Below are 13,443 nucleotides of genomic sequence, written 5' to 3' on the forward strand. Positions count from 1 at the left end.
AGAGCCTGGATCCTGCTTCCGATTTGATTCTGTGTCTCCCTCTCTCTCTGCCCCTCCCCCGTTCATACTGTGTCTCTCTCTGTCTGAAAAATAAATAAACGTTAAAAATAAATAAATAAATAAAAATAAAATATATTTAGGGGCAAAATTAACCGTCATTTCAAGGAATCCCTTTGCCAACAATTTGCAACAGAGAGAACACGAGCTTATATGACCTTCGGTAAACCTAGGTAGAAAAATGTTCATACTTATGTTGATGACTCTAAAGACATGTCTGTCATAATTGAGCCAACAAATTAGTGTAAATGCCAAATGTGTTCCACCTGTGTGTCACCCGCTGCCGATTTTTCCCTGGGGCTCCCGTAAAGGGGGTGCCCTTCGCTCCTGGACACTGAGGAGGAGGGGCCGGTGGCCCCCGAGGCACCCAGCATGGTACAGGAGCCAGCTGTGCAGGCCGCACCCAAGGCGGTGCACAGACAGGAGGAGGGGGAGGGGAAGGGGGAAGAGGTGGGGTGCAGGAATGCTGGAAGCTGAAAAAAGCCCAGAGGACAGAGAAGAGGCCTCCCGGTCCCCAAGCCTGTCAGCTCGGACATATGAGCGGATGCAGATTATTTTTTCGTCCACGAGCAAGTGGAAATGGGCAGTCGTGCCGGACCAGAGAAGACGGGGAGCTTCCCTGAAACAAAAGGAGTTTCGGCAGCTGCTTGGGAATTTTCCATAAAGTCCCTGTCCCTGGATAGACTAACCAGAGCCAATTGGCTCCAGTTATCACCCTCAATAACCCCAGGAATGAAGGAGGGAGAGGCCCCCACACACAGCTAGAATACCCCGAGTCTGTCAGGAGGAACAGTGAGAGTGTCAGAGTCCCTTTCGTTAGGGATGGCCTGTGCTTCCTCCAGCAACGTGGGTTTTTTCAGACGAGGCCTGTTTAGACAACCATCCAGTATATCAGGAGGGAGTTCATCAGCCTGGTTAGTGGCCAAACACGTCCTGCAAGAGGCCCTTCGATCAGGGTCGTGATTTAGGGCCATGCAGGGCTGGACACAGGGTGCCTCAGACCATGTGCCCTGTTTCCTGCAGAAGAGATCTAACTGATAAGTCGTACTGAAGCTTTAAAAGTCCCATTAATGGGCTATTTTTTCTTGTCTCCTCAGGAGGACTGAGGCCGTGCAGTTTGACAGAAGACCTTTTTTGAATCTTGCAATCTGAATTGATTCCAGTGGATTAAAAGGCATCCCAAGGGAGAGACCTTGGGGACCGAGGAAGAAGCCTAGAGGTTCATTACCAAGAATCCCCCCTGGCCCGACTCCCGGGTGGCGTCGTCTCGTGCGGAATATGTTACAGGTTCCCGGTGTCAAAGCGACCGGAGGGGTCCCTCAAACAAGATCACTATGATCACCGGGCAGCTGAAAAGGCCCCCCTTTCCCCGACGCATTCTAGACTGCAAAATGGGTGTCTGCACATGGACCAGAGCACTGAGCTGCGCCTTGCCATGAAGGCCGTGCCATTTTCCACCCATGGCAGACACCAGAAGAGCTTTATCAGGGGAAATTGTCCAATTCTGTAATTTCAGTAGTGAGTAGGGGACACTGATGAAAAAGTAGTAAAGAGAGAAATCCATCACAGTGTTAGCAACATTCCAGCATATGTAGACTTTTACAGCTAACTTCTCTAGGAAGCCATCCCCAGTGGGGCTTTGATTCAATCGAGTGCTAGTTTCGGCCCACCCTGAGCCTGAGTCTTGCAGCCAGAAGCGGCCAGACCAGGGATGTGGAGGGGATCACGTTAGACCAATGAGGAGGAAACTTCACGTGAGAGTCTTTAAGATCAGCAGCCATCCCGGGGGCTTAGGTGGCTGTCCTAACTCGCAAAAGACAACTGTATCTAAGAATAGGAATAAAGAGGGGCACCTGGGTGGGTCAGTTGGTTAAGCATCTGACCCTTGGTTTTGGCCAAGGTCATGATCTCACAGTTTGTGAGTTTGAACCCCGATTTCTCTCTCCCTCTCTACCCCTCCTGTCTCTCTCTTGCTCTCTTTCTCTTTCTCTCTCACAGGATAAACATTAAAAATAAAAATAAAAAATAGTAATAAAGAGAGGGCTTCGAGTTTCTGGGTCTTATTACCATTCCGGCCAGGGGACTAACTTCCAGCTTCCTCCTCCCTGTAGAGCAGCCATTGGCTAGAGGATTGCAGCCTGAGCAATTGACACGAAAGTGTCCCAATAAGAAGGAGTGAATGACTACATACTTTTTAATTACTGAGGGTTATGGATAGTGCAGTCTCTAAGGAATTTGGAAGCAAGGCTTTCAGGACCTTGAGGGGCTAGCTGCTGTTAAGATAAGGTTACTTTTAGCCTGTAATAAGACATAAACATTAAGGCACCAATGCAGCCGTGAATTCCTCGAGGAAGGTCACCTTTGGCATGTTTCAGGTGTCTGTCAGTGGGCAGCAAGCTGTAAGGAGATTTTAATTTAGGCCACATTTCTCTTGCCTTTGTTTCCCTCATCAGCATAGGGTTAGTTTTTCTTGGTAGTTGTCTTATTCATTTAAAACATAATTGTTTTTCATTATTCGAGTTTCAATTCTGTTTTACAGGTTTGCATCGGACCCTTGTTGATTAGATCCTTTGTTAGCCTTAAACAATTACACTGCCAGTTACTTTACCAGCAAAAAAAATGGTTTTATTTGGGAATAGCAGAGAATTGCAATCCAGGATGCAATTGCAGACAACAACGCAGAGGAAAGCCCGGAGGAGGTTCCTTCGTAGAGCACAGAGGGAGCTGGGATAGGCTGTTAACTTCACTGGAATAAGACAGAGCTTGAAGTGTAGTGGCTTCTCATTGGCTGGCCTGTGACAGTCTCTCATTGGCTGAGCTGTGAGAGGCTCTCATTGGTTAGCTTGTGACTGTTTCTCATTGGCTGGGCTGCTAGCCTATGACTGTTTCTCATTGGCTGGGCTGTGACTGTTTCTCACTGGCTGAGCTGTGACAGTCTCTCATCGGCTGGACTGTTGTTGGCTAGTAGGAAGCTTTCCTTCCTCCCACTGAGGCAGTGAATAGTAGCATCCTCCTGCAAGGCCGGCCTTCTCCTGCGGGGTGCTGCCCGGGTCAAGGAGAGTTCTAGGATGTGACCACCAGGGCACTTGTCCACTGTCCGCCACACCTGGACCTGGAGTTCTGAAAGATGCGTGAAGACTGCCTGCGTGCCCGGTAAGACCTCCTGATCAGGGTCCGGGACGCCCACCGAGACCCGGACTGCTCTCCTGCCTCCTGGCCCCTGGGCAGGGGGAGCCCCATGGGTCACAGTGCCGGGTTCGGCAAGAAGCCCCCTCCCCTGGGCACCAGGACCCCTGCCCTCAGAACCCAGAGCTGCCTGATGAGAGCACACTGACCGAGGACATGGGGTTCAGTGTCCCTCCCCCACCCCCAGCACTGGAAACCAGCCCACATGGGGCTCCTTGTGCCCTGGAGGGAAGCATGGGGCCGGTGAAGAGCTACCCAGGAAGTGAGCCAAGGGTGGGGTGAGCCGTAGGGGAGGCTGCTGACCTAGGGGCCCTGAGGTCCATGGAAGAGAGCCGTCAGGGGAAGGGAAGGGCTCGGGACCCCGCCAGGGACTGAGAGAGCAGGGGGGCATGGACCCTGGTTCCCCAAGGTTGAGGTGCAGCTCCAACATCAGGGCTCCTTCAAGGAGATGCCTGCCTGTCCCCACCCCCCACCCCCAGTTCACCTGCAGAGAAAGGACCCACCAGGCCAGCAAGGCCCCAGCCTCCTGCTGGCCAGAGGGAAGGGAGCTGGTAGCAGAAAACAGCTCCTCCCGATGGACGCAGGGTTGCTGGCCTGAGTGGCCCTGCTCCGCTCCCTCGAGACACTGGGCGGAGGCAGGAGCCGAGGGGATAGAGGTGGAGGCAGAGACAGACGCAGGGGTGAAGTGGTCACGGGGGTGGGGTTTGCAGAGGGGGAGCAGGCTCAGGCCTTCGGTGGGCAGCCACTGAGGGCTCAGGGCCGTGTGCTGCAGGAGAAGGGAGGGACGGGGGTGGGGGGCCTTGCGAGGGCTGGGAGGTGGGCCCGGCAGCCAGGACCTGGTGATGCTGTGTGTTGAGTCCCTCTGAGCAGGGACCAGCCTGTCCTAACCTGTCCCATGGCTTCCCTCTGGAAACCTCTAACTCGTTCAACCCCCAGACTGGCAAAGGGGGGTGCTGCTCTCAGCACAAAATAAACACATCAGTTAAAGAGCCCGTGAATGCCTGTATCCTCCTGTATTTCTGAGCTCCTGTCTGAGGCTCTGGGTTGGTCTCTGGGATCCTATGGGCATCTTCTCCATGGCAGTGTTTCTAAAAAAAACAGGGGGGGGGGGGGCCTGGGTGGTTCAGTCAGTTGAGCGACCGACTTCAGCTCAGGTCATGATCTCACGGTTTGTGAGTTCGAGCCTTAAGTTGGGCTCTGTGCTGACAGCTCAGAGCCTGGAGCCTGCTTCGGATTCTGTGTCTCCCTCTCTCTCTGCCCCTCCCCGACTCATGCTCTGTCTCTGTCTCAGAAATAAATAAACATAAAAAAAAAAAAAAAAAAAAAAGGTGCCTAATAGAAAATAGAATCAGGGCAAAAAACATCCCAAAAGACAAGAAAAAAGGCTAAAATGGCCCAGTGAGGGGTCGGAGCCGGTCCATTGCACGTGCTGTCTGTAACCATGTGTTCTGGGAGATGTTACCTCTTGAATTCTGTGGTGCTTTCGAAGGTTCTGACACACCCGTGATGTGCAAACGTCTCACTGGAGAGCTAGCGCCTCGCTAACGCTCTGGGTGGGATTTATAGTCTCCTTGGTGAGCTTGGCCGTCAGCCTGCACAGGTGAGCCCGAGGGCACCCCGGGCCTGGGGTGCTGGTCCAGAGGCACTAGGGGCTTCTGCTGATCCTTACTGCCCCATCTGGTGCCGTTTAGGTGCTGGGATGAGGCCCTGTGGCCTGGTGGCCCCGGTGGCCGCGGGCAGGCAGGAAAGTGACCTGAGAGGACTCGGACGTAACCCCCAGGGGGACCTTCTGGGGGCGCTTTGGGCTGATGCACACTGAGTGGCCGCATCGAACGTTGTATGAAGGGAGGTTTCACGGTGAGCCTGTCACTCCCGAGGCCCTGGCTTGGGCCAGCCGTTCTAGGAGCAGCCTGGTGGTTTTGATGGAGAATGCTCTGGAAGCCGGTGTGTGGGTTGCTGAGCTCCTTGGATTCTCGGGAGACAGAGCAGGGGCTGTGCATCAGAAACGAGTCAAACAGCGTCTTGTAAGACAAATCTGGGACAACATGTGCCTCAAAATAATGACAGTCATGTATCAGAATCCGCTGTCGAAGTAGGAAGCATGGGCCACCGTAGGGCCCGCAGGGGAAGCGCTTCGTCCACGGACGCTAACTCACTAGTGCACGAGGGGGAGTCACATCCCCGACTGGAAACCCTCCCAATCACTTTTCAGGCAAAAATCGTCAGGGCGCTGGGGAGCTCAGTCGGATAAGCGTCTGACTTCGGCCCAGGTCGCGATCTCGCGGTTCGTGGGTTCGAGCCCCACGTCGGGCTCTGTGCTGACAGCTCAGAGCCTTCTTGGGATTCTCTCTCTCCCTCTCTCTATGTCCCTCCCCCACACTCGCTGACTCTCTCTCTCTCTCAAAAATAAATAACCGTTAAAAAAATTTTTAATAAAAAAAATCTTTTAAATCATCAGTGGATGAAAGTTTTGGGAGAAACAGGAGGTTTACATACTCTCAAAGCATCCTTCCAAAATATACTTTTTAACGAGAAATTAAAAAGCAATTTTGTATTTGTTAAACAAACACCTCCAATTTAGAAATCACTTGCAAACGTGACAGTCACGTGTCGTGCTGCATTCGTGGTCCCTCCAGTGTCGCCGCAGCTGTGAGGTAGGTGCGGGCAGGCCCATCCTGCAGACGAGCTAGCCGAGGCCCAGAGGGGCTGGGAGTGAGCGGGGCTTGGAGCCGAGAGTGGCGGTGTCCTCACAGGGCTGGGTTTACACGTGGACAGCACAGAGGTGGCAGGGAGGCGGGCCCCCGCGAAGTTGATGGGAGGCGTGTGAGGTCCCCGAGCCCCCTGAGCGGCGGCCGGTATCCCTCTGCTGCGTCGAGTCTGAGGGCCCACAGTCTGCCCTCGGGGCAGACTTCGAGCGGGCTTCGAGCGGGCACAGCCCGAGATGTCTCAGACGTCCGCCTCCTAGAGCCGTCGATCGGTGGGCTGGTCCCTCCCGGGAAACACGGATGCCGTCTCCTCCAAAGCCACTGTGGTGACGTCCGGCGGGGCCTGCGGGACCTGGGTGGACACGGCACACCCTTCTGTGTCGCGATGGGGAATTTCCACACGAAGACCCGCCTGTACTGGGCCCCGCCCGTGGGCCTTGTGTTCGGGGTCTTCCTGGCTTTCTAAGGCGAGGAGGTGGCTTGGCCCGAAGGACCCAGGCCCCTCAGAGAACCGGGAGCCCCACCCACCCCGACGGCATCACCTCCAGTGGGTGGGGGCCGGGGAATGGTCCATAATACCTGTAAGAGTCTCCCCTTGGCGGGTCCCCCTGCAAAACAGAGACCCTGTGTCACATAGAGTCCACTCAGCATTGGGGGTTGGGGGGACCCAAGCTCCTGACTTCTCTCTGTGTGGCCTGCCCTGAGAGAAGTACCCTCCGGGAGACAGGCCGGACCCGTGCGGACTTGTCCGCCAGGGAACCCAGGACCCGTGACAACGTGGGGGCGCTTCCTGCCTGAGCCTCCAGCTGCCACACCCTGTCCCTAACGCGCCCCAGGGAAAGGGAGTGGACACTTCACAGGGGAGGGTCCCCCGGGGAACAGGCGCCCCCGAGTCGGGTGAGAAAGAACACCGGCCACTGGGCGGCCCGCTCAGAGCCCGGGACCCCGAGGCCTGCCTGCGGCCTGGGGACCCTGGGGTGAGGGCCCAGCACGGACTAGCTGACAGTAGCCTGAGAAGGTGGCTGACCTTCCCCGCTTGGACTCCTTGCCGAGCGCCCGCTCCCTGCTGGAGGCCAGAGCCGGGTCTGCGGGGCCGGGGCCCGGCCCAGATACAGCAGGGCAGATACGCGGGCAGGGACCGAGCGAGTGTGCGAACGATGTGAGGCCTCTCGGGGGGACCCAGCCCTGCCCGTGGCTCCTGCTGACCTCCCCCCAACGCACCTGCTGGGGCCCTGAGCCCTGATGGGACCACACCCCCTTGCTTACCAGGTGACCGTCTGGTTTTCATCCTTTTCCTCAGTAGCCAGACGACTATGGGTATTATGCCACCAAGCAGAAGTACGGAAAAGGTCAAGCCCACAAAAAGAGAAAGGCTCCAGGAGGAGCACTTGACATCGGAGCTGCTGGTCCCAGCATTTAAAAGGCTCTGAAAAGGGCCGTTGCACCTAGGAGACAGCAGTGTGGGGGCCTGATGCTCACTCGACCTGGGGGTGGGGGGTGTCCCCGAGGCGCCGCCAGGCTCCGCGAGGTGGAGGCAACCGCCCCGTGGCAAGGCGCTCGGCGGCTCTGGGTGTGAACTTGGGTCCCTCTGCCTTTCCAGGCCTAGCTGCTACGGGAAAACGGGTCGGGGGAGAGGGCCGGGGAGAGGCAGCAAGACAGAGAGGCACGGGGTTGGAGGAGACAGGGCAGAGAGAGCCCTGGTCAGGGGGGCACGACCCTTAGAGCCGGCATGGCAGACAGACGGACAGACCCGAGGGAGGCAGGATGTCGCCCGCCAGCAGCCACATCTGGTCACCCCAGGCCCCCCGCCCCCCTCCACCCAGGGACACTGTGAGGGCCCAGGTTAGCTCCGGGCTCCGGGGATGGTCGCAGGAAGAATGGAGCCCTCACTTTGAGAACCTCCCTGACTCCAGATTCGCTGGGAGCCCCATGGCCCTGATATCTGGGGACTCTCCAGAACCACAGGGGACTGGGAGTCTGGCGGCAGCATCCCTCCAGACCTGCCCCAGGGAAGAAGGTCCGTCCTTGGCCTCCAGGAAGCTCGCATCTACTGACTTTCAGTTCTCGGCTAATGTGATGGGGTGTGTGAGCCCTAGAGTCCAGGCAGGGGCTCTCCCGGAGGCTGGCGCACGATAGGGAACAGCAGGGTGGGGCCTCATCTGCCAGGGGAGCTGGAGGAGCCCCTCCCAGGGACGCCGGGCTGAGACCACCCCGGGATCATCTACCTGGTCCAGGGCTGGCACTCCTCCAGGGTCCCACTGGGCGAGAAGGTCTCTGGAGGGCAGTCCTCACACACCCTGTCCTGCCACTCGGTGCCTGAGAAATGGCAGGGCCAGGCAGAGAGGATGCAGGGGATCAGGCCAGCGGGGCAGCTGGGCTCCCCCCACCCTGGGCTTGGGTCTGGGGTCCACCTCTTAGAGGGTGCTGGGGACCAGGAGGCCGGCCGCCCGCAGTCTGCCGCTCACCTCTCTGCTGTACCCTCTGGCCAGGTCTGCAGGCGGTGTGGGGACGGCACTCGGCACAGTCGTCCCCCGACTCACTAACGCAGAAGTGGCCCTGGTCACAGACGCACACGGTGTTCTCTGTTCTGGAGCACTGTCGCCTGGTCACCAGGCCCATGGCTGGGACCCAAGAGAAGGAGCTAAGAGCAGCTGCCGCGGGCAGTGCTGAGCGCCCCGTCCCAGGAGGAGGCCAAGCAGAGGCCCGGACAGCACCGCGGGCCTGAGGGCTCCCGCCTGGGGACAGGTTGGCGACAGGCCCCCAGCCCAGCGGCGCAGCCTGGTGCGTGTGTCTGGGGCCAGCTCCGCTCCCGCCAGAGGTCGCGCCAGGCGCACTCCCCGCTCAGCCCGAACCCAGCACCTGCCGGGGAGCCGGCCTGGTGGGGAAACGGAGATTGGCGGCAGCAGGCGCACACAGGAAGTAGGAACCACAGTCAGCCACCGGCCCCGGCCCCGGCCCCGGGGCAGTCCCAGGAAGCAGGACCCGGCCCGCAACACCCACACCTGAAGACCCCGCCCCTCAGGCAGTCTATCAGGCTAGTCAGATGGCAGCGACAGACCAGTGAGAGCCCCCTCCCCCAGCTGGCAGTGGGGGGAGGGGGGCGGGGATAGCGCTGGGCCTGGGCTCACCCCTGCACCCCTGCTGAGGGGCAGCCTCTGTGCCTCTGCACCCCAACCTCAGCCCCATAAGACAGGTGTTTTGTTCAGCGGCATCGCAGGATCTGTGGGTGAGCCCGAGGCTCCCAGCCCCTGACCCCACCTGGCTGGACCCAAATGCGTTCCAGCCTCCACCTGTGCCCCTGTCTTTCCTCCTGGGGTCCCTCCACCCCAGACCACCTGGCAGGAAGAAGGTGAGGGTCAGAGCGCTGAGCCGCGAGTAGGGCCCGCCGCGGCGTGGTGTGGAGGCTTGGGGGGCTGCGGGTGGGCGAGGTCCAGACCCTCAGGACCCGTGCGCGGGGCAAGCAGTACGGGACCCTGGGGCTCCATCAGGGCTGGCCTCAGGCTCAGGTGTCCATGTGACCGACGCGGTCCCTGAGCTCTGGAGGGCCTGGCTAATGGGGTTACAAAGGCACTGACCCCACTCCGGGGAGAGACAGGGGTGGACAGAGGCCCAAGGCTCCCTGAAGGATGTGCCTGCAGACCTCTGCCCCGGAGGCAGACCGGCCTGGCCCAGCACCTGGTCCGGTGACGTGGGCACGCCCCCCACAGAGGGATATGGGACGGGACAGAGGCGGGTAGCGGTTGGGGCCAGTGTTCTTACCTGGGTCACACACACGGCACTGAAGACACTCGCTCAGGCCATTGAGGTGGGCCGTGTAGGTCCCTGGGTCGCAGGGGACACACAGCGTGCCGGTCAGCTCCCCGCAGGCCTCCTGCACCCGGTAACCTGCACCCCAGAGGCTCCGTGTCACTGGGGCCTGGGGAGGGCCCTGCGGGGGCTCACACGTCCTGCCACCCGGAGGCCCCCAGCAGGTGTGACCACACCCCCAGGACCGAAGGGCACCCGAGCTGCTCCCCACGCCACACGGTGTCCTGCTGCCTCTCACCAGCGAGCCTGCTCGGGGGCGGGGAGGAATGCTCTGGAAGGAGGTGTGGGCATGGCCCAGCTCCTGGCCATGAATGGGCTGGCTGGGGCCCCCGGGCCCCATCCCTGTGCAGGAAGGGACCCCAGGGTCTCGGGAAGAAGAGTGGAAGAGGGGCTGAGGGGGCTTCACCCGCCCCTGCCTGTCTCCCTGCCCCCAGGCCTGCACGTACCTGGGCCGCACTTCGGGCAGCACTCGGCCCCTACCGGATACTCCTCCTCTTTGCAGGGGGCCGCGGCCAAGGAGCAGCGCAGGGGCCCCAGGAGGAGCAGGTACAGAGTCTGTGGAGACAGGGCACAGCTGGGGAGGCAAGGGGGGAGCTGCCAGGGCTGTCCCCGGGGCCCCGGGCTCACCCCCTGTGAAATGTGGGGGCAGCAGCCCTTGGGGAACCGCACAGACAGACCAGGGACTCCCTGAGGAGTCACAGGCCGCGCGGGGGGGGGGCAGGCGGCTCTGGGCAAGGGGTGGGGAGGAGGGCTATCTGGGGGGCTCCGGTTCCCGGGCTGACTCAGCCCACAGCCACGGGGGGCCCTCCTGAGGAGTAACTCCCCGGGGGGCTAGCCGCCAGCCGGGCCAAGTCCCGGATCCCGCCCTCTCTGCACAAACAAGGACTTTATCACCGGCACCGGGCTGTGGCCGGTGGGTGGGAGGAGTCCGTTGCTGGAATCCTGCTTTCCAGGAGCAGCGCCCTCTAGTGGGGGCGGGGGGTGCTGGCCCTGAGGCCCAGGAAAGGGTGGCGGGGGAAGGTGGTCAGAGGGGAACACTGGTCAGAGGGAACACTGCTGCTCGGGGGGATGGCTTCCTGCCAGTCTCTTCACCAACCGCTGGTAGCAGGGGCCGAGTGCCGGGGCCTGAGTCAGCCCAAGAGCTAGGGCAGCTGGGGAACAAAAGCCTACAGGAGACAGGAAGTGGCTGTGGCCCAGGGCAGGTCCCCGGAGAGGGCTGGGACACACACACACACACACACACACACGCACACACACGCACGGGCTCAGAGGACTCACCAGGCTCATGTCATCAGCCTCGGGTGCCCGGCTCCAGGGGGGCGGCCCCCAGCCTCAGAGAGGCTCTGTGCTCCCCCTCAGGACCCTTCATTCCCCAGCCGCGGCCCCAGGACCCCTGTCAGCAGATTCGACTTGCGCTCAGCCCAGCCCGGAACCAGCCCTTTCGAAAGTAAAAGAAAAGCTGTTGTGGGCCAATGAGGAGGCGTGTCGTTTCTTAGAACTTTCCTAACTGCCCCGGGGAGCAGGGACTGGAGCCCACAGTGGAGGCTGGAGTGGGGTGCAGGAGACGGGAGGTGACCAGGCTCGAGTGATGAGGTTTTTGGGGTGACAGTGGGGTTCGCGGCCAAGAAAGAATTCTTGAAGCCGTCTTTGGTGCATAAAAGGTGATTTTAGTAAAGACGGGGACCTGACCCCTGGGCAGGAAGAGCTGCCCCGGATCCAGGAGGAGACACTGGGCTCACAGCCAGCCCGGAGTCTGGAGTCAGGGGAGGTAAAGTCCAGGGGAAGTTTCCAGTGAGACTTTCACATGCTAAAGACTCCCCGGGTCCTGGAGGCCTGGCTGCTGTCAGGCTAAGGTTGTTTTCCCAGTGGGGATTTTGTTCCGCCGGCCTAAGTATCTCTCCATGGGCTGCAGGTTAGAAGGAAATTTAGTTCTATCTGCCGTTGTCCCCACATCACCATGGAGGGCGACGGAGACTCAGGTCCTGCAGGACTGTGACCTCTGTCGGCTAACCCTTTCCTGTGGCATTGGGCAGCCGGGAGTGTAAAGGAGTATCACACACATGCCACCTGGGGGCAGGGGGTGCGGCCTGTCAGCCCCCTCATCAAGAGCAGAAGTAGAGGGGAGGGGGGGAGGGGTGTGCAAAGGCCAGAGGCAGGGCCACAGGGGCAGAGCCTGGGTGCCTTCCTCCTGCCTGCGCGCTGAGCGCGCCCTAAGTTCCGGGTGGGCAAGTTCCCCCTGCCCCTCCCCGGTCCGTTAGCAGCCCCCCTTGAGTTTCCTACAAAGGTGGGTGTCCTCCCCCCAGCGTCTACCTGCCCTTCCTCCTCACTGCTCTGCCACCCAGGGAGCCAGCTCGCCCCTTCCCTGCAACACCAGCACCGAGGCCACAAAAGGAGTCTTCCTGGTTTCCTGTCCCCTGTCTCAGCTTCTGCTGAAGCAGAGTGACCGTCCACTCGGTCCCCTCCGTCCCCTCCGAAGGAACCCGTCTCCCACACAGGGCCCTGCAGGGCACATCCCCTCCTCCACCGGGGACTGGGGTTCCTGCTTTCCATGTGCGTATTTCTGAGCACAGCTCTGCAGAAGGGTGTCTCCCCAGACCGCTGGAGCCTGGGTGTAGGGGGGAGCCCCCTGAGTCTCCCGTGGGGATGAGAGAGGGAGGCCACGCTTTGCTTTCCCTGAGCCCACCCACTGTGTCCACACCTCACCTGTCCCTGGGAAGGGGCTGGGCTGATTCATTCTTGTTCCCATTTCACAGATAGATAGATGGGCTCGGAAAGCAACAGGTCTGGCCCAGGGTCTCTTGGTTTTCTTTCTTTTTTTTTAATATTAAAAAAAATTGTTTTAATGTTTATTTATTATTGAGAGAGAGAGAGACAGTGTGAGCAGAGGAGGGGCAGGGAGAGAGGGAGACACAGAATCCGAAGCAGGCTCCAGGCTCCGAGCCGTCAGCACAGAGCCCGACACGGGGCTCGAACTCACAGACCGCGAGATCGTGACCTGAGCTGAAGTCGGACGCTCAACCACCTCAGTCACCCAGGTGCCCCTCTTTCTTTTCTTTTTTAATTTATTTTTGAGGGAGACAGCGCGAGCAGAGGAGGGGCAGAGAGAGGGGAGACAGAGGATCGAAAGCGGGCTCTGTGCTTACAGCAGCGAGCCCATGCGGGGCTCGAACCCATGAACTGTGAGATCATGACCTAAGCCCAAGTCGGGCGCTCAACCAACAGAGCCACCCAGGCGCCCCGGGCCCAGGGTCTCTTGGGTGCACACCGTGCTGGGACCCAAACCCCAACTTCCCGTCCAGAAGGGCCCCCCCCCACCCTGGCTTCCCAGCATCATGGCTGCCCCTGAAGCCGGTGGACGTGTGGACAGCTTAGGGGTGGGGGACCACCGCCCGGTGCCCTAAGAGGCCGGCGGGGGGCTGGTGCGAGGCACCCGGTGGTTAGCCCCCACCCCACCCCCGCTGGCACCTCGAATGGGAAGTATCTTGGGGAGTCTCCCCCGGAGCCCCATGGCTCTCACATTGCTTCAGCCCGTGGTCATGTGACAGGCATGACAACTGACTTCCCTTGTCTCTGAGGCTGCAAATCAATGAGACCCATCCCGGCCCCGATGTCCAGCTCCACAGGCCCCGGGTAGGTCCCCATCGCCAGACCCAGGAACCACGCCCTCCACTGAGCTGATCGCTGGTCT

General features: G+C 59.9%; 1 protein-coding gene across 6 annotated transcripts; it reads right to left on the bottom strand.

Annotated features, from left to right (window-relative positions):
• Positions 1-5,654: 5,654 nt before the first annotated feature.
• Positions 5,655-11,177, bottom strand: TNFRSF14 (TNF receptor superfamily member 14). Of its 6 annotated transcripts, XM_081796477.1 has the most exons (8): positions 11,034-11,174; positions 10,202-10,310; positions 9,708-9,833; positions 8,414-8,569; positions 8,174-8,264; positions 7,215-7,393; positions 6,528-6,556; positions 6,079-6,300 (listed from the first exon to the last, which is right to left on the bottom strand). In XM_081796477.1, the coding sequence occupies exons 1-8, from the start codon at positions 11,040-11,042 to the stop codon at positions 6,205-6,207; spliced, it is 795 nt and encodes a 264-aa protein (XP_081652603.1). In that variant the 5' UTR covers positions 11,043-11,174; the 3' UTR covers positions 6,079-6,204. The 6 variants fall into 6 exon arrangements, with proteins under 6 accessions (XP_081652602.1, XP_081652603.1, XP_081652605.1 ...); XM_081796476.1 differs by lacking the exon at positions 7,215-7,393 and having other exon boundaries at positions 5,655-6,300; positions 11,034-11,175; XM_081796479.1 differs by lacking the exons at positions 6,079-6,300; positions 6,528-6,556 and adding an exon at positions 7,949-8,070 and having other exon boundaries at positions 7,255-7,393; positions 11,034-11,176.
• Between the last annotated feature and the right edge of the window lie 2,266 nt (positions 11,178-13,443).

Source organism: Panthera onca, chromosome C1, assembly GCF_046562875.1.
Source record: "Panthera onca isolate mPanOnc1 chromosome C1, mPanOnc1 haplotype 2, whole genome shotgun sequence".
NCBI classification, from domain to species: Eukaryota; Metazoa; Chordata; class Mammalia; order Carnivora; family Felidae; genus Panthera; species Panthera onca.